We start from the raw sequence: 20,443 nt of genomic DNA, 5'->3' as shown, positions 1-20,443 counted from the left end.
AACAAACAAACAAACAAAAACAAAAACAAAAACAAAACAAGAACATCAGCACCATAGTGAATATTTTCATTGCTGAGCTGGTTGACAGTCACCAGTACAACCCTTACATGGACTGTCTGTAGCAAAACAATTGTGTATTCATGCCCAAAACGTCGATCCCTGCTTGGGAACAGAGCAACGTATATGGTTACAGATTTGATTCATCCAGGTAGTATGTTAAAAGCGCGTGATAAAATCTGTTCGACTCGACTTACTTGTGAAAATCAAGGAGAGATCAGTGTTAGGGCTAAAACGAGGTGGTATGCAAAATGCTTTGTAAAAATATAAGCCAAAGATGACATGTTTGAACAGCATCTCAAGAGCATACCTCAAGAGATTTTGACTGATACCTGGTGGCAGACAAACTAATTATAAATAGAGATTAAGTCGACTGGTTGGAAAGAAGTATTTGGGGCTCACCAGAGCCATATACATCAAAATATACCCCAAGAAACACTCTTGAATCAAAGACTACAAAGCACTGATAGCTGTCAGCGTTGGTAAAGATGGTGTCTTTTTTCTCTAATTTAGTTTAATGAACCGGATGATGTTCGAACAGTCAGTTTTTGTGAAATACAATATTGAGTTTAATACACCATCCTTGAAATGGTTTGAGTGACGATTTGTTTTTCTTCATTTTTCAATTTCCTGGAATAGTGCAATCACTTTTGTTGCCGACAGGATAACTTCTGATTGGCTAGTTTCAGCTGTTAGCTGTATAGCATTATTGAAGAGGATCAAGAGCATCGGTGAGCGAATTGCAGCGGTTGGACGTGTCTTGTTCTTAAAAAAAAAAATAAACCAATCACATACCAAGAATCGGAGTCGTTCGGACAATGCGCAGAGATCGCTCTGTGATTGGTTGATTGGAGATGAGGGGAAAGTCAGCGTCTACCTTCACGTCTCCGATTCTTTTTAATGAACCACAAGAAGGACGATAGTTCAGAGTTGTGAGCTCTGTGCCCTTGTGCATAAATCTTCATAATTGGATATGACAGTATTGCTACAAGTCAAGCTGTTCAATTCTGTTTGAAATTATCACGTCTGGATACAAGAGCAAGAGTTATCGGTTATATGAAGTTGGAGACCGTCACACTTAGCAAACATGGCTCGAGTGAATCACAGTTCTCAGTGGTCGTTTGATTCTGTCAGTGACGACTACAATCTAAACGAAACGGCTCAACCTTTATTGACTTTGAAAATAGCCGATCTCTCAGGTTTCTTAGTGTCTGCGATCACGGTTTCTTTGATTATCGTGTCAAATGTGATAAGTCTCATAGCGTTTGTTGTAGAGAAGCATCTTCGGACATACAACAATTACTTCATCATCAGCCTGTCCGTAGCAGACTTGTGTACAGGTTTGGTGCTAATCGTAGACGCCATGACAAGCACTGTAGGTTTCTTTCCTTTCTCACAGACCTTCTGCAATTTCCACATCGGTCTCCGTTCCGCAATGGCCACAGCTTCAAACTTCATCCTAATTGCCATCTGCATAGATCGGCACCAGGCGGTCTATTTTCCTATCAAACACTTCATGGCACGGAGCACGAGAAGGGCGATGCTAGCTGTGTCGCTTGCCTGGGGTCTTTCCCTTGGCTTCTGGCTGAGTTTTGGTACAATTTGGAGGTTCCTTGATGATAGAGGCGGACGAATCTCAATGTTCTGCTTACCACGTCACTTCCAATACCCAGCAACCGCCATTCTCGCTAATGTTATCAGAGTCTTGCTCCCACTTGGCCTTTTGAGCGTCTTATACTTCCGAATTCTCTCTCGAATTCGGAAGACAATCGGAGGGAAATCGGTACGAGAACAATTTGCTGATAATGTTTCCTCCGTAAACATGACTGAAATGACGTCAGTAAACGCTGATGAATCAACAGGGCATACTTTGTCTGAAAAACTTTCGCAAGAGAATCTAGGAAACCACCGAGAGCAAGAGACAAAGTATATAAAGAAGTCTAGCTCACCAAGTGATAACCAGAAACAACAGGTATGTGGTTTGCAATTATTTTCTTCCCTTTGTGACACGCTTTGATATTCGATTTGACTCTCATCGAAAAAAGAAAACAGAAAAGAAAGTATATTCCATATGTATTACTTGATGGTATCTTTGGTGTATGAAACATTTCAGCTAAGTGCTGTAAATAGTAAAATGATGCTTTCTCTAACAAAGCAACAGTTTTTCTTTTATCTTAGACAAATATGCTTTAGCAGGACTATATTCCATAATTCATGTAATCAGAATGTAATTACACGATAAATAAGTCGCATTTACTTAAATCCTATTCTGTTCGATTTTTACACCAACAATCTTTGAATTTGGAGAAAATGGTCGTAATATCTTGCATAGTCCTTATTGCACATCAAAAGTCTTCAAAGACAGCATAAAAAAAAAGAGTTCATCGCCGCAAGATAGTCAAGCCACAAGTTAAGAACACGCAAAAACAGATGGTTTCCTTTTCTCAGCTATGCCTTTTTACTTTCTTTTTCTTTTGATAAAAACTTTAATAACACTTTCAGAGCAAATATTCCATTGTTTATGTTGAATTCGGTTGCAAATCTTAGAAAAAGTGATATTCCATGTAATCACATCGTACCATTGATCGAATGTACAATGATGATAAAGTGAGAAAATGTGTAGCACTCACTTGGGCTCAGAATCCTTTAAATGATAAAATAAAGGTTTGTCCTTCCAACAGAATGTCATAATTCCCAAGTTTTTGCCTGAAAGTCGAGATTTTATCTGTAATAAATTTTGTTAAAATTGATTTGCACTTCATTCATTTACTTGTTCATTCTCTTTTGTCAACTACACAATTCTGTAACTTCTACTTTTTTTAATGTCGCATCTAACTTCCTTCTTGGGAAATTCTATATGCAGAAATGCTGCCAGTAATGATCGGAATACCGCAATACAAAGCCTATTCTGATATCGGGCCATGATATCTGATACACCAGTCCTGAAGAAAATAATGATGATGATGGCAGTAACCCAATACGTTGTATATCATGTTGGGACAAAGCACCCTCCCAGCATTGCTTTTTTGGTATTCTTCCCGATTTTCAGCCTTTCTGTATACTCTCTTTATCCTACAAATTTATACATTTCTTTTATTACACGTCGTGATGTAATTCATGCAAACAATGTTTGTAACATATTATTTTTTTTTTACTGGAGATGGAAAACTGAATGAATGAAGGCATGAATATCATAAAGACGTCTCTACGTGCATCGAGGGGGCATAGGCAGAAAAATAATGGATATGAAAGAGAAGAGGAAGCGGATCAGGCTGAAAAAACATTTGAAAACCGACAACATTTTGGCAAAGAACGTAAAGTCTAATTCATTGACAGGTTAAAGAAATACATTTTCAAATCATTAAAAAATTCTTCAATTTTATCAGCTCTCATGAGATTCGTCAGCAAGACTGTGTACCGAAAATGTTCTTAATATTTTGGGGTGCTTAAACGAAATTTTGTCTGAGAGCGAACGTTTCTTGCCGGACGATATTTTAATATCAGATATATTGTAAATATGCAGGCTTAGATCTTGTAAGCCCATGGAACTCGCAGCTTGGCCGGCAGCCGATCCAATTAATTTAGGGTGTGATTTCACGGAGCAGGCGAACGATTTGCGAAGAACGCGAATGGAAAAATCCAACACTCGGAAAAGTTATTCACCGAATGTGTTCCGACGATGAAGCTTTCTTTCTTTCTCTCTCATTTCTCTATCGTGTGCGTGCCTACAGTTTTTTCTTAGGATCTATCTCCACTAGTAAAGCATTTGATTTTTTTTTTGCAGTTTATACAACACTGTAATAATCTCTAGTTTCAAATGTAATTTTGGCATACTTTAGATTCATTTTAAGTGTATTCTACGATTTGTGTATATCAAATATATCTTTCTCTTTTCAAGTCTTGAATTCTTGTTTTTTACTATATGGTAGTTAATAGTTGTTTGATGTTTAGATGTATGCTACGATTTTGATTTGTAGAAAACGTAGGTCATACATCCCCCAAACATGCGCTAAACGTTCGTGAGAATGTCTCAAAAGGTATGCGAACAGTTTGCGGTTACGTCGTAAAATGATCGGAAAAAACTTCGCAGATTTCGCGAAGCATACACGAGACATTCTCCAAAGTTTCGGGGTCTGTTTGGAGATTCACGAACATTTTGCGAACATCGCGCGTGTCTTTCGAAGGTCTTGCGCATAAGACGAGACTTTAAAGACACTTTCGATAACAAATCACGAGCAAATCACGACCAAGTGTGCGGAAAAAGTTCGCAGACGACGTTTCCGAATCCTCACGTTCGTTTGGCGATCTTTTGCAGACTAAAATACGATTGCTGGATTTTGCCATTCGCGTCCTTCACAATTCGTTCGCGTGCTCCGTGAAATCACACCCTGAGGGTGGGATTTCACGGAGCACGCGAACGATTTGCGAAGGACGCGAATGACAAAATCCAGCATTCGGAAAAGTTTTTCTCCGAATGTGTTCCGACAATGAAGCTGAAAACTATTCTTGCGCAATTTGTGGGAAGTTTCCACGACGTATGTGCGAATGTCGTGTGTATCATTGCTAAAGTACAGCATGTTACGTACACGAAGAACACGCGTCGGAAATGCGAACAACGAAAAATTTTCAATAATCATGGGAGAAAATGTAACCAAGGAGAGGTGGAAGCTGTCTTGAGTTGATTTTTTTTCTTCTCTTTCCTGTATTTCTCCTTTCTTTTCTCTCATTTCTCTATCGTGTGCTTGCCTATTTTTTTTTCCTAGGACTATCTCCTCTAGTAAAGCATTTGATTTTTTTTTTGCAGTTCCTCCAACACATAATCTCTATAGCTCAAATGAAATTTTACATACTTTAGATTAATTTTAAGTGTATTCTGCAATTTGTTTGTGTTTTATATCAAACATTTCTTTTTCTTGCTAGTCTTTGATTTCTTTTGTTACTGTAGTTGTTAATAATTGTTTGATGTTAAGATGTACGCTACGATTTTCATTTGTAGAAAACGTATAGGTCATACATCCCCAAAACGTGCGCTAAACGTTCGCGAGAATGTCTCAAAGGGTACGCAAACAGTTTGCGATTACGTCGTAAAATGATCGGAAAAACTTCGCAGATTTCGCGTAACATACGCGAGACATTCTCCAAAGTTTCGGAGTCTGTTTGGGGTTTCATGAACATCGCGCGTGTCTTGCGCATATGACGAGGCTTTAAAGACACTTTCGAGAACAATTCACGAGAAAATCAAAACCAAGTGTGTTCGCAAGGTTCGCAAAAAATTTCAAACTTTTTTGAAATTCTCGCCGAAGTAAAAACGACATTCGTGGACAATTGACGACGCTTCCGAACCCTCACGTTTGTTTGGCGATCTTTTGCAGACTAAAATACAATTGCTGGATTTTGCCATTCGCGTCCTTCGCAAATCGTTCGCGTGCTCCGTAAAATCACACCCTTAAATGAATCCCACGAGATTTGGAGCTATCATCCCCCAGTATTCCCACTGATTCCCATTGATCAGTTACTAGCCATCCCCTTTAACAACAAAAATCTGACATTTATTTCAGCATCTTACGGAGCCCATTGTTACCGCTGTCCATTTCCAAAAGTAAAGGAAAACATCCATCCCGGGCCACCAAAATCTTCATTTCTGAAATTTTGGTGGCCCGACGTGCGTTTTTGGTGGCCCCGGGCCACCGGGCCACCGTCAGTGTCGAGCCCTGTTATATATAAACCTCATGCTTTATAAATTCACGCTAGTAATTTCTTAATTTCAGCCATACCCGTAACAGAGTATCTTCCAGTGTACACGATGTACACGTATAAAGAGGTTATTTCGTCATATAGAATAAATTGCAGAAGTGGTATTAGGTTTCTGTTCATGTAAAGCAGAAGTAGCATTCAAAATACAACACTTCTAATATATTGTGCATTGTCTGTCATTGTTGGAGACAGAATTCATTAGATAAATGACAGTTTTTGTCATTGAAGCAGTTTAAAAAAACAAAATCCACTGTCTGAGTTTTAAGCTTAAAGAGATTATCCAGTCCGCCAGAATATTGGCCAACACCAACGAAAAAAAAAATTAAATGTCTACCCTCGTCCACTTCTGGAATAAAATACACAAGGCGCGGTCCATAGATGGGGTGATGATATTTTACAAAATGTCATACGTTTAGTTAGAATTACCTTCATGCTCACTAAGTACCAAATAACATTGGTGAGAAAAAAAGGAAAACAAAAGAAAGAAAGAAAAAGAAAGAAAGAACCAAAAAAAAAAAGAAGTTACTGAGGCACAAACAACAAATATATCAGAGTGTTAAAGGAAATTACTCGCTACATGTTTCACTAACACCTGTCTTCACTTTTATCAAGCCTTTATCCACTAATAAAAACAATTTTAAGATGGAGAATTAATGTGTAAATTGCAGGCAGCTTCACGAAGAAGGCGTGTACCCGAAAAAAAAGGTGTTATTCGCCTGTACAAGAAGTGAAGTTTCTCAAACTTTAATGGAGACGATGTGACGTGAGATATAAGAGAAAAAAAAGGAAACACTAAATATTATTGCCAACACCTGTTCATGATACCTTTACGGAAGGCACGACAGCCTAGATTTATTCGACATCTCTATAATCTCTTCTCTTTGATTTGCAGGATAAAGAAGCAACCAGAGAGTCCGTTGCTGACATGCGCAAAGCAACTCGAACCTTGACCTTCATCATCGTATCTTTTGTCGTGGCATGGCTGCCGATCAGTCTCATGGAGCTCCTCTACTCGATCGACCCAAGTCTCCTGGATCTAGTCTCCCTGCCAAGAATAGCCTTCTTCTTAATCACCTTCTTGGGCTACTCCAACGCTTTTCTCAACCCGCTGGCCTACCTAGCCTCGCAACCTCTTTTTCGCAAGACGGTTTGGAAAATTTTCTCTTGCAAGAAGTTAGGCATGCATTAACGGAGATTTCAAATTTTGATTAGTAAATGTTGCATTCCTATCATGATCCCTGAATTTTGAAAGTAACTGTAATGGCAGTTTACGAATGCAATAATTGGTGTGCGTTGTCCGATGTCTACATTGAACATGCAATGGAAATATGGGGACTTTTTATTACATAATTTAATCCAAAAAATTAAAAGTCTATGAGGATTTATAAGAAATAAAATGTGTTGGACAACTAACGATATCATGAAACCTATAAAACGAGAAACCGCATTTATAATGTCATTGTTACGAAACGCAACAAAAATAAATCGAAAAAGTTGTAAAACAGAGTACTGACAAAATATCATTGTTTGATCATTTTGTATCATGTATCACTCTCAAGAGAGGAACGTTAATCTAATTCGAAAGCCTTTGGGAATAATACCGACAGTAAATAAAAAACAAACAAACTTAACATCCCTCCCACACACAAAATATTGAAGTGTGATGATACATCACGGTTATGGTATCTCGTTTAACACATACATTTGGAAGTATGGCTCAGAATTAGCCGGCAAAATTCAAAGCACACAAAACGTGCATTTTTTGTAAAGGTTACTTTCAAATGATTATTGGAAGAGCATTCCTCAACCGTTGAGGAATCAGAATGAAATGATATCATACTACATCACTAGATTGTAAATAATTTCGTTGTATCAGACGCTTTACTTTTGGAAGCTGATCAAACATTTTACTTTACAGCCTATACGTGTATTAATGTCATCTTTTTCATCAGCTATATATCTCACTCATCTTAAAGTACATAAAGTGATTCCCGTTTTAGAATGATAGTTCACTTGAAATAAGCAATTCCCAAGCAGTATCTGTACCTTGTAACACAAGTAAAGTAATTGAAAAAATTGAGTCTACTTAATTCCCTTTCACCGGGAAGATATTGCGGACAAAATAAGCAATTCGAAAGAGTAAATTTTGTAAGCATAACAAAAAACAAAATGAGCAAGTTCGAATGAAGATTGAGATTTATGAAAATCTGAACTTTCGATAATTTTCACATAACACTTATTGGACATTTAAAATGAGTATGCAATCAGATGAGTTGATGATGTCATCGCCTCACAACTTGTAACATTTTGTGCCCTGGTCTTGATTCCTAATTTTATATCCCTATAATAGCAGAAAAATAGATTTTTTTTGGTCATTTTTTTCATCATTTCTATAAACAAGAAATGCATGGAAACTCGTATAAAGGCATGCATACACAAATCATGTACACACATTCACACATATTTTGATACACACGCCCAAACAAGAAAAAAATCAAGCAATATCTTAAGATAAAGTCTGCACTCTTTTGTCTACATCTTGTTATCTAACTATAATGAAAAATCGAGTCTAATATGTGTAGCTGTATGTAGCATACTATGTGTTCTTAGTGACACTTGTCTTTGGTTTGTAAGAATTAGATAAATAAATGTATGTTTCTTTATTTGGAAGATACAGAAATCAAATCAAACTATTAAAGGAGCACTCCCAAGAGAGCATGCAGACCTCCGCTGAGTAAGATATCACCATTGGTAGGCAATGACTTCATTACAAACATAAATGTACAGGAACATCTTCACAATACATTTCATGAAAATCTGATCATCCATTGTTGAGTGATTATGAGATTAAGCTAATATGCTATATCCTTTATGGCCCCTTTGACCTTTGACCTCAAGACCCCATATCTAATTACTTCTTTCTTACTTCATTATTAACACAGAGTGCAAATCTTTGGAAAATCTGACCATCAGTTCTTGAGCTTCTGGAAGATTACTAAGCCCGTGTTATGTGCTTTATGAACCCCTATAACCTTCGACCTTCGACCTTCGACCTCTTGACTCTACATTAAAGTCGTTTTTTTTTCGATAATCCCATAATCCGATGAGGTGCTCGGAACTGATCATGAGGCAGTTAAGCTTATTTTATGTACTATCAAACATGTTATCTTTGAGCTCGGGCCTCATAACCTATGAAATCAATTGCGTCTTTCTTATTTTTTCAATAAACACACCCTGCGATTTTTGTGAAAATTTTGTTCATCCGTTCTGGAGTTACCTTGTACACAAACAGACAAAAGAGACAAACAAACAAACAAACATACGGGAAAGAAAACATAACCTCCGCCGGTCGTATATGTTTAACCTACTAGAAGAGAGAACTAGCAGAAAAATAAACAATTCTTGCTTATTGTTGTCTTTAGACATCTCCTTTTTGTTTGTGTTTTTGTTTTTTGCTAATAGAAAATGTGTCTTTTGTGTGTTTATCAGTTCAGTCATGGAACTATCGCATGATTCAGCTGACGGCAAGATTGTTGGGAGGAAAGACTGTGAGGTAATTGTGTCTTTGATAACGTATTATGCAGAAAATAATGGAGGAATTGTGTCATTTCATGTACAATACAAAAATTATCACCGAGCACTCAAAACGCTATGAGTCTTTTTTTTTGTATAAATGGTTTTGTTGTTTCTTATCTCCCATGACGTAAAATCAACTGTCCGTAAACACGCAAAATGGCATATTGTTGAAATCAACTTTGTGTCAAGGATATTAGCTGTGCAGTTTTAATGATATCAAGCTGAATTTTGCCTTACGTCAACACTCATGTTCATACTTCACAAAATATTCGCGCACTGATAGTTTGTGTTTACTTACTTGAAACCAAATCGTCAATACAGCGGGAACATATCTGTAAAATCGCAGATATTTATGTAGTATCAAAATAGAATTTGAATTCAGTAACAATGCCATGATCAGAGTATAGTTCATGAACATCACAATGATCATTATTCTCCCAAATGGCTTGGTCAGTTAAAATGTTAATGTGCTATGTAACACGAGTGTGTGTTTGTGCGTGCGCACATGTACAGCGGTTCAGCTTATATATTGTGACTGTGTTATTTGAATACTTAATGAATAAAGATTATTGAAATGAAATATATGCGTTCGACTTTGCTTCTAAAAAAACGCAACATTACATATGAAATGCATCCTATTTGATATAGTTAATTCATTCTCTCATTTAGATACATGTATTTTTGAGCTCTGCAAACAATCATGCCTCTTGTAATATGATTTAAGCGTGAACACATACACACATAATGGTACTGAATGCTTTTGGTACAACATGCGCTTTCAACATGTTTATGATAACTAGTCGTTCATGGCTGTTTGAAAAAAGAAAGAAGTCAATATTCTGAATACAAACGTTTTTGAATGACCCTGTATGAAGAACCGCTATATGAAATCAAAGATAACTTATCCAAGCGACCAAATGTCCCTTGAAATGATTTAACTTTTTTTTCAAACAATATAACAACTTTACCACACTTTACACTGTAAAAACATCGGTGTTAGATTTAACACCACGGATGTTAAATCTAACACCGATCAAACTTCAATAAAGGACCACACCCACAGGTGTTAAAAATGCACTGTGATGGTGTTGAAAAGTGTTCACCTGACACTTCGTGGTGTTAATTTGACACTGTATCTGGTGTTATTTTGACACTGTACTGGTGTTAATTCAGAAATGACACCACATGGTGTTGATTTGATATTTGCTGGTGTTAATATCAATGGTTTAACACCCGTCCAGCTTCAATAAGGGACCACACCAGCTGGTGTTACTTTGGTGTAAATTTATTTTCACATTTTTTCAAAAATCTAGTATTTTAATGTAAAATTCTTGATCGTCTTGTTTAAATTAAAAATCAACGAGAAGTGCAGTTACTATTAAAATTCTTCAAAAAACAGTTTAAAATTTGGAAATGACACCCGTAGGTGTTAATTTAACACCATAAATGAGCACCGAAAATTTAACACCAGCTCGGTGTTCACTATTTAACACCGGACTTTTTGCAGTGTTTAATGTTTTTACATAGGTTTAGAGTGATATGTAGTAATGAAAATGAGTGATAAGTGTTCTTTGGCGAAGCACAAGACTATGGCTCAAACTGTACCTGATGCGTACAATAATCTGGACGGGTGGTGTTCGTTATTGTTAATTTCGTTAATCGGTGAAAAAGAAATAACACACAAATGTACTAAAACTTGATAGCTGGTGATCCAAGAATTGAAAATGATTGTTTGTCCGAACATTTTGAAGCATTTTCCCAAAAAGATAAGGTTCATAATTCCGAAAACGAAAAGAAGGTACACACAAACAAACTTCTGAATTACAGACTTTATTTCTTTTCGGATTAACAAACCTTGGGAATAACGAAGTGTGCTTTACACAAACATGTCCACCCGTAATCTACCTGTTTGAATGGGTACCTGGCTGTGCAAAGTTGATAGCATTTCACAGCCATCTGAAAGAACGTTATTGGTACTGAGCATGTTACGTTAGGTAGCTGAATCCTGCAAGCCCCTGAACTATACTTTAAGTGGTTGATTATGCTCTAAAATGATACGATGTGCAAAATTAAAGATGTCAAGTAGAAAATAAAGCAACGACGCTATTCTTTTACTCTATTGATACCACAATAGATACGAAACAATGCCGAATTCCTCCCGGTTTCCACATAAAAGCATGTATTGTTAATTACACAACAGACAAAGAACGTAGAATCCAACACTGTATATATTTATCGTCCAAAGGCACAGAATTGATAATATCAAAGCTAGTACATAGTGGTTATATCATTAAACATATCCGTACACTTGGATAACACTGACACTCTCAGAAATGCATAAAAACATCATTGCGAATTTAGTTTGCAGGTCATTAAAATCCTGAAGCCACAAATAAATCTACTGATATTTTATACCGATTGCCTTTTCCTACTGAGTTACACATGACAACAAAGAAGGTAACAAGCTGCACTGCTTACATGTAATTTGTGGTGCTTGGAGGACACGGCAATATGCGCATTTTATCCAACATGATTCAAACGATAAATGGGATACGTTAATGCTTGGTCAATTTAAACACAGTACAGGCTACGTCACTGTAGAATCTGTGTGATTTTATATAGCACCACCATGGCCAATCCAGTTGAATCTTGTAGTTGGACAATGAAGCAGGGGTGGATCCAAGAATTCCGCAAACAGGGGGCGCCTTTACAAAATTAAAAGGGGGCGCACGCCCCTCCCCCATTTTTTCTTTTTATTTCATTTGTTTTAACAACAATAAAAGAGGGGCCGCGCATTTGGCGATACACTTTTGAGCATTAACCCTTTTGTACCAGGGAATTTGGACAGTTTCAGGGATCACGGGCGGGGGTGGATGGGTACTGGGGGCACACACACACATGCACACACACACACACGCGCGCGCGCGCGCGCTTAAACATTTTGGTTCTTAACAAAATGTAAAAAGATAGGGGGAATAAAAGAAAACAAACAATCACTAATACCGTTACTCTCCGAGCATTCCGCGTGCCTCTCAAGTTGTTACAGCTCGGGGTTTTCTTCGCCAATGTGAACTTATAGCACACAAAGGTTTAGTATTTACTCTATCACTTCAATTACATCATAATCTGTGATAAATAACATAGTAAAGAGATACAAAACACACATAGAGTACACGATGTACTCGCTGTTCGCACCACATTAATCTGTATAATCATTAAATAGCTTTACGATATTCCTTAACGGGAATTTTTTTTTTCTTAATCTTTGCCTTGGGACATGATATGAATGCGATGCATGTGCAGGGCACTGGAATGCATTTTAATGATAAAACTAGTTATTGTTATTAGGTCACACACACACACAAAAAAAAAAAACATAGGTAAACGAAAGAATATAATGCGGAGATGTGTATGGGTATGCACAAACCCAAATGCAATGTATTACAAATTTCAGTAAAGATAACATAAATTATGACAGATATAACACATGATTACAACTTACTGAAATGATATTCCCTGACTTCAGTTGGCAAATACATTTAGAAGTTTTCGTTAAAGATATCCATACACCAGTGATCGAGATACAAAATATGAAGGCCTACCCATGTGCAATATTAATAATATGGCAATTAATAATGTCCTTATACTCGTAATGATCATCGAACAAAATTCGGTTCGAGATAATAGACTGCAGTGGCTGGCCAAAGAATGGGTATAGCGAGTGTTTTGACATACACCAACAACAGGCTATACGTAAGAATAAGGTCAATTCTTGCTTAGAATTGAACAATGAACAAGCATATTATGTGACTACAAGCTACAGAAATACATGAGGTTATTACATCAGTTTGACCACAACTATAATGTAAGGAAGCGCATAATCATTCACGATAAAGAGACGTAAAATTTGAATGACAAGTCAAATTCTGTAGAGTTCAAGCAGTTCACTCAACAGATTATATCAGCTGTTGATTTGAATTATGATAACATATATGAATGATATAAAAATAATAAAACATTACGAAACAACAGACATCTAAATACAATACACACGAGTTCTTCTTAAACTGGCAAAATGACAAAATGAATCATTGTAGAGGGAAACAAAGACGCACAGCTTTTAAAGTAGGGCATACAATTAAAACCATAAGAAAGAAAACGACTCAAAGAGGTATACGATAAATTGACATGATAGTTATTACAATATGTGATTTCTTATTATAACAATATAATGCTGGGAATACACTGAAATAAATTGTTTTATTTTAGATTGCTATGATATGTGTACCTCAACATATCTATGAAAATCAACATTATCAGGATATATCTATATATAAATAGCGTGACAACGTTGAAAGACGAATGGATTTCCGACCGTCTTTGTCCGTGGCAGCAGAAGATAAGTCATGAGCTGTCAATGCTGATATCAAACAAGGCCCTTTTGTGGTCATAACTCGAACTGTCCCCTCTTCCAACGGCAAAATGAGCCGTGCCAGGTTCCTGCTGTCGGCTTTCCACTTCCGTCTTGCCTGATCCGTCCTCCTCCAACATCTCGTTACAACAGTGTACACGGTCCAGAAGTTTATTTGACATCATTTGGGCCAGCAGGTGGTGAAAGGACGGGCGTCCAATGTTCAAGGTCAAAATCTGGATAATGTGATATAATCCACTGTTATTCTTTTGAAGTGCACATTATTTTTCATACCACACACTATGAATAGCAACACCATTTCCATTTTGTTTTGTAACAACATGTACTGCAAAAAAGTTAACAAGTTGCCATATTTTTCATTTCACTGGAAATCAGTCGAAATGACATTTCTCGTCTGGCCCTGGCCTACATCAATAATGATAAACACACAAAAAAAGGACAATTTTCCGATTCATTTCATAAAGGATTATATTGTAGAAAATTTTCTGCTTCAAAAATTTAAATGCATATATAAACATGGTGAGAATTCACGTATAGGCTTCACGAAGAAATAAAGAAATGAACTGCTAATTTTTTTGGCCAATCTATTCGGGGTCATCCCACTAGACAGACACCCACGAGTCATACAGCCCACGAATTCGACATTGAAAACAGGTCCATGAGTCATACAGCTCACGAGTCATACAGCCCATGAGTTTGACACTAGGCAAATAAAGCCCATGAGACCGACACTAATTAAAGTGAAAACAGCCCACGAGTTCGACAGATACAACACGGAGCGTAATGTGTCGGTCTCGTGGGCCTTGTTGGCTTAGTGTCGAACTGATGGGCTGTACGACTCGTGAACTGTATAACTCATGGGCTGTATGACTTGTGAGCTGTATGACTCTTGGGCTGTATGACTCGTGGGTGTCGGTCTCGTGACGTGCACCCGTTTATTCGACTCAAATTTTCAGCGGCCTCCGCCTTCTTCAGGATTGTCAAGATTCTTGAAGAAGGCGGAGGCTGCTGAAAATTTGAGTCTAATAAACTCACCTTTATTGGCAAAAAAACAAACAAACAGAAAATGCATTACATTATATATTCATGTTTACTCCGAATTATACCTCTAGGTCAATGCAAGTGAAGGAAATCAAGCCGGTACTCTTTCGTCGTTCTAGGTACATTCAACATAGTGAGAAGAGAGATTTCCGGCTCAGAAGGAAAAGTACTTAATCATGTCATGCATGTGTCAGACCTTTTGAACATTGAAGAAAGCTATACGATAGGGGAACAAATTAGTCACTTGTCTCACGAAGAAAATCGTAATGAGAAAAAAAAAACACACTCAGTACAAAACATGAGTACAAAAACCCTAAGCATGCGATGATTTCTAAAGAAATCTCATACTTGTTTCGATTACTCATTTCGATCACTACGATTTTCTTCGCGAGACAAGTGATTAATTTGTTCCCCCATCGTCATAGTATTCACCGCGATGGTCAACATCTTCACATGAATGAAGAAAGCTAGTTAGAATAAGTGTGTTTCTGGATGAATAGGAAAAATTTCCCTTAAGATTTTAATGCGAAAAGCGTATCCGTTCCATGTTGTCTCTGCATCAATTCAAAAGCTAGAAATTGCAGGATAAGAAATACCCATGAAATAATATTCTATCATCCAATACGTAATTGTAAGTTGTTGTTTTTTTTTCTGGAATACGGTTTTTTTTTCTATTCAGTGAAATTTCATGATATTCAACCTTGCGATAATCCGAGTTTGTCTTAATTTAAACTGTTACATGGGATCTTATAAACATCACGATGTGAATATATGATGGTTGTATCGGCACAACATACAATTGAGAAGTTTACAAAGAGAACTGAAACAAATATTAAGGAACAGTCAATATACGTAAAGTTTAGTCTTTTATGAGATGCATGAGAGTGCGAAGTCAAGTTAGCCTATAAAGTCGTTGTGTATTCCTTGTTATGACGTGTTCTATTTCAAGGGATATTTTGATTACATTGAAAAACATGCAAAAAATAGTGTAATCGGCTGAATGTCCGCTTCCGAAAATCTGAGAGGAATATACTTATCAAAGATGGGCACTAAGACGCTGTGATTATGACAAAAGGATATTAGCTGTGAAATTACTTTTTTACCTGCAATTCATCAAAACAAACAAACAAATAAACAAGCAAAAAAACCCCGAAAAACCCAACAACAACAACAACAACTAAACAAACAAAAACAAATCGGCATCTCTCATATTTCTATAGTTACCTTTGAAGAATTTCAGTAGGGGTACACTTTGCATTCTCCATTGCCATGTATAGTAATAGGACCAAAGGATACACTCTGGCTGTATTTTGCCAACTTTCAAGATCCCTTGCTACAGCATCGCGAACGTTTTTCAATCGCAATGTCGATTTCAAGTGACCATCAGTTGGTTGAGATAATATGTAAAGATTTTCCAGAATTCTCTTCATATTTTCTTTGTTGCCAATCTTCTGCATGAACTTTTTAATCGTATCGGGGGGTATCCTCTGCTCAGCACCATTCCTGACAGCTTAAGAAATAAAAGGGGGAAAAAAAAACATGAAAAGCCAAGCACATGAGTGCAAAAAACCCTAAGCAATGCGATGATTTCTTTAAAAATCTCATACTCATTTCTGTACACGAACGAGCTTTACTAAGTAGTAAAGCGTAACATACAAAGATGGAATAAATGATTTAGTTACAGTAAATACCGGCGTTATTCTGCTCAGTACCTTTTGTATATCAAAACACAATCTCAGTCAAGCCACGACTTTAATAGTTGTGACATTTTAACGCAAGCTATAGAAATCAAGATGTAATTACATTTTTCATGTCATATTACAGTTGACATAACGCCCCAGCAATAGGCTTACAAAGTGTGAACTTGAGATGAGTTAGAAACCAATCCTACGAAAATAGAGAAGATATTAACAAAGCTCAACTAAAGCCTAATGAAATAGTGCAATATCCAATCGCCAATCGTCAATCGCTAAGTAAATGCTCTATTTTACCTTCCAATCTTGTCACCTCACTCTCTAGATCGTGCTCTCTCAGACAGTCGAAGAGGTCTTCAAGCTGATTCTCTCCTTCGTATCCATTCTTCCACTTACACAACAGAGAATACATACATCCTGCGTAGGTATATTCTCCATGTAGCGCTACAGCATTCATAGGAAGATGACTGAGTTTCTTTACTGCCTTCGCAAGAGAATTGATTCGTTCTACTTCTATTCCTGATACCAGGTACCAGAGTTCTACGAAAGAAACCAGGTGACCTGCCGATTGAACAAATAGAGGCAATAAAGTTACCTTTTTTTATATACATACGTGTAGGAAAACGCATTGATTTTCAGTGTGTGCATACAGATCCTGAAACATGGATTATTGTTTGTCATGAGTTTTACTCTTACGCAACACGGATATTTCACACAATGAAAATGGAATAAACATTTCCCATAGGATTTAGTGCGTATTGTGTTATAGATTAAATATAACTAATTCTTACGTGCTTCACAAATTTGAAATGTCAGTGGAAGAAAGTAAAACAAACAAAATTTTTTACTTACGCTTAAAATCAGAGGAAGAAGATGCTTACATGTAAAACTCGTGACTCATTTGAATTGAACAGGTATTCATAACCAAGTTGCATTTATGATATCTCAAGATGGAAAAAAAAAACAGCCTATGCAAGATTCTGTGAAGAAGTGACGAAGAAAATGAAATTTCCTCGAACAACAGATCGTTCTCTGTTCTTCGAAGACATTTCAGTAAACATACATATATGAGGGGTAGGTGCTATATAGTGCTAACCCACATTTCTTTGTCAAAATTGAGTTACATGCATTTTCATGATCCTTATCCTTCACTCTAACCTCTGTAAAAATATCATTTTTTAATTCAACCAATAAGATGGTAAAAATGCAAACATTCATGTTTTATGAATGTACAATGTATGGACTCTCAACAGCGATTATCTCAAAATGACTAGTGTGTGGGTTAGAACTATACTGCACCGACCCCCTCATAAGATACGTGCACCCGCACAACTATTATTTTAGATATGACGATGCATATGCACATTTAAATCACCACACACCACGTTCTCTCTATATTAGTACGTGTATGGAATAACCGTGTTCATCCATTGTCACCAGTCAATATATTTTTGTCTCGATTTTTTTTTCAAAATCGCATGATTCTATCGTGCAAACGTTAACAAATTATGCAGTGAGAGACCGTCCCTGTGACGAAATTTGAAAGATATGCGTGGTGAAAGGAAATGTCAAATGTACAAAAAGATATGAAGAGTTTGTTCGCAAAAACCGATAAGTCCATATTTGCCAAATGGAGATATTTGCGATTAAAGGTCAAGAAAAATAAAGAGAATAATAAGAAAATTTTTGCTTCTTTTGACCATAACTTCAAAAATGTACCTTTATATGTAATGACCAATATATCATTTAAAAGGTATTATTTTGTACTTTATGACAGAGGCCGTACTTGAAAATCTTCAAAAATGGACTTATCGGTTTTTGCGAACAAACTCTTCATATAGTTGGTCGAGGAACACATCAATTTTACCATTGTCCTGGAGTAATGTCTGACAGGCTGAAGCATCCAGTCCTGTTGAAAGTGTGAATTAAAGAATAATTATGGGGCATAATTTTGCAAATACCATTAAGCGAGATTGAAGAAGTATATCGTATAGCGTACATAAGGGGTGGGGAGGGGGATGGGACGGTCGTATCCCCCCTTCAAAAAATTGATTTGGAATGCGAAAAAACCCCAGGATAATTAAGTGGCATGTATGCATATAAAGCTACAGCCTTTAAACTTTTTCCAAAGAGAGAGTGTATAAGTTTGAGATATACGAGAAAATTACCGGAATTAGTGGATATAAAGAGCTTATATCCTTTCCTGATCTTTTTTTTTTTTGGTTCTTTATCAGAATTTTGTCCTTTCCTTTTTTTATTTCCAGAGAAAGGAAATGAGGAGAGCTCAAACTCTAAGGGCTATAATTTTGACAGACTCCGCGATAGGCAGTTCCATCAAGTATCCGGAGTTTCTCGAGGTTTATAACCCATGTGACATTATGCATGAAAATCGCAGTGGTTTCGTAAACGATAAGTCAGTGGTAAGGTACTTTGACTTATATACTTGTATCAATATTGGATGGTAGAAGGCTTCACGGTGCACCACGTATTCTTTCTGGAGTAAGTGAGTGGCCCTGAAAAGGGCCTACCCAATCCCGACGTTTCTGCGAGCATGTTCTCGCCGTTCTCAAGGGAATGAGCAAGTGTTGTTGTTGTTGTTTTAGATTTGATGGAACTCTCTGCCGGGTGGGCAATTTGCTCCAAAAATATAATTATTCAAATGTGCCTTTAAATTCAATTACAAAACCTATACTACTTCAAATTATTTACAAAAAACTAATCACATTTATTTCAATATTTACAAGAGATATATTTACAAAGGAAGGAAAAGGGGACAGGGTTCCGGAAATGATGTCATCTGCCTACTCCTGCATCGAGAGAGATGCGATGCAGGGTTACGCCGTTCCCGTCGGCAAAGCAGGTATAGGACCCGCCCGTCGACGCCGGTGATGTCTTGGCCTTTCCTGGGGGCAGGTGCCTCTAGTTATCTTATCGGCCTAGGTGTTAAGTTATTATTAGCCTAGTAGGCAGAGACATCGTGGAAGAGAAGGGATGATAGAAGAATAGCGGAAAGGGTGAGGACAGAACAGAGAAAACAGACAGCTAGGGGGGTGGAGGGTGCTGAGCTCCTCTCTCTGACATAGGGTCAGCCCGTTACCAAGGTTACAAGCATGGGATGTGAAGATGAGTCACAAATAAGAGGCGTTGCCATCGGTCACGAGCCATTGGTGATCCTAACCTGACAAAAAAAAAAAATGAGCAAGTGAGTGGAAAATCCGGCTTAAATACCCTCATGAAGGATCAAAGGGACCTTGTGTTCCTAGAGGGAAAGTCTTTGATTGGCTGAATGGGTCACAGTAGGTGGGCAGGTCAAGGTTGAGTGCACACAGTCACTTCCTGTGTGGAGGGGTTGTCACGGTTGGCTGCACACATTGTGGTGGTTGTCTAAAACTGTAAATATCAATTAGGGCCACTATTGTGGGGAGGCTAAGGGGTGTTAATTAGCCTGATTGTCAAGTAGAGTTAGCCAGATATTGCTCAGGTGGAGGCCATTATCCTGTGGGACAGTATTATGCACCTCGATTTCCAGTGCTTCTCTGACTCGTCGTTGGTACCAGTTGGGGACTTGTGTGATGAGTCTGCTCTCATCCCATAGGATCCTGTGTTCACAGGTGTGGGCATGGTGAATAATAGCAGACTTGTCCCGTTCGTCTCGTCGTCCATGGGCCTGATGTTCCTTTAACCGGGTGGCGAAGGATCGGCCTGTCTCTCCGATGTAGACCTTAAGGCATTCACAAGGAATGCGGTAGACTCCAGGAAGGTTCTTGGAGTGTCGTTTGTCCTTGTGTGTGGTGAGGAGAGATTGAAGTTTGGTTGAAGAACTGTGACGAACTTCAACGTCGGCTTCTCTCAGAATCCTCTGGATCTTGTGAGAGGCTGCACCCATGTA

General features: G+C 37.5%; 1 protein-coding gene and 1 long non-coding RNA gene across 2 annotated transcripts; both read right to left on the bottom strand.

Moving 5' to 3' along the window:
* Positions 1 to 13,627: 13,627 nt before the first annotated feature.
* Positions 13,628 to 17,110, bottom strand: LOC139743702 (uncharacterized). The gene is made up of 3 exons (XR_011711774.1): positions 16,852 to 17,110; positions 16,085 to 16,370; positions 13,628 to 14,034 (listed from the first exon to the last, which is right to left on the bottom strand). It is a non-coding gene; the product is annotated as an uncharacterized lncRNA (long non-coding RNA).
* Positions 17,111 to 19,990: 2,880 nt separating this feature from the next.
* On the bottom strand, positions 19,991 to 20,440 carry LOC139743674 (uncharacterized). The gene has a single exon (XM_071654134.1). It carries the CDS (start codon positions 20,438 to 20,440, stop codon positions 19,991 to 19,993), a length of 450 nt encoding a protein of 149 aa, XP_071510235.1.
* Between the last annotated feature and the right edge of the window lie 3 nt (positions 20,441 to 20,443).

Source organism: Diadema antillarum, unplaced genomic scaffold (assembly GCF_040938485.1).
Source record: "Diadema antillarum isolate AM-2024a unplaced genomic scaffold, OU_Dant_1.0 seq00001103_RagTag, whole genome shotgun sequence".
Taxonomy (NCBI): Eukaryota; Metazoa; Echinodermata; class Echinoidea; order Diadematoida; family Diadematidae; genus Diadema; species Diadema antillarum.
This window is presented reverse-complemented; position numbering and strand designations above follow the sequence as displayed.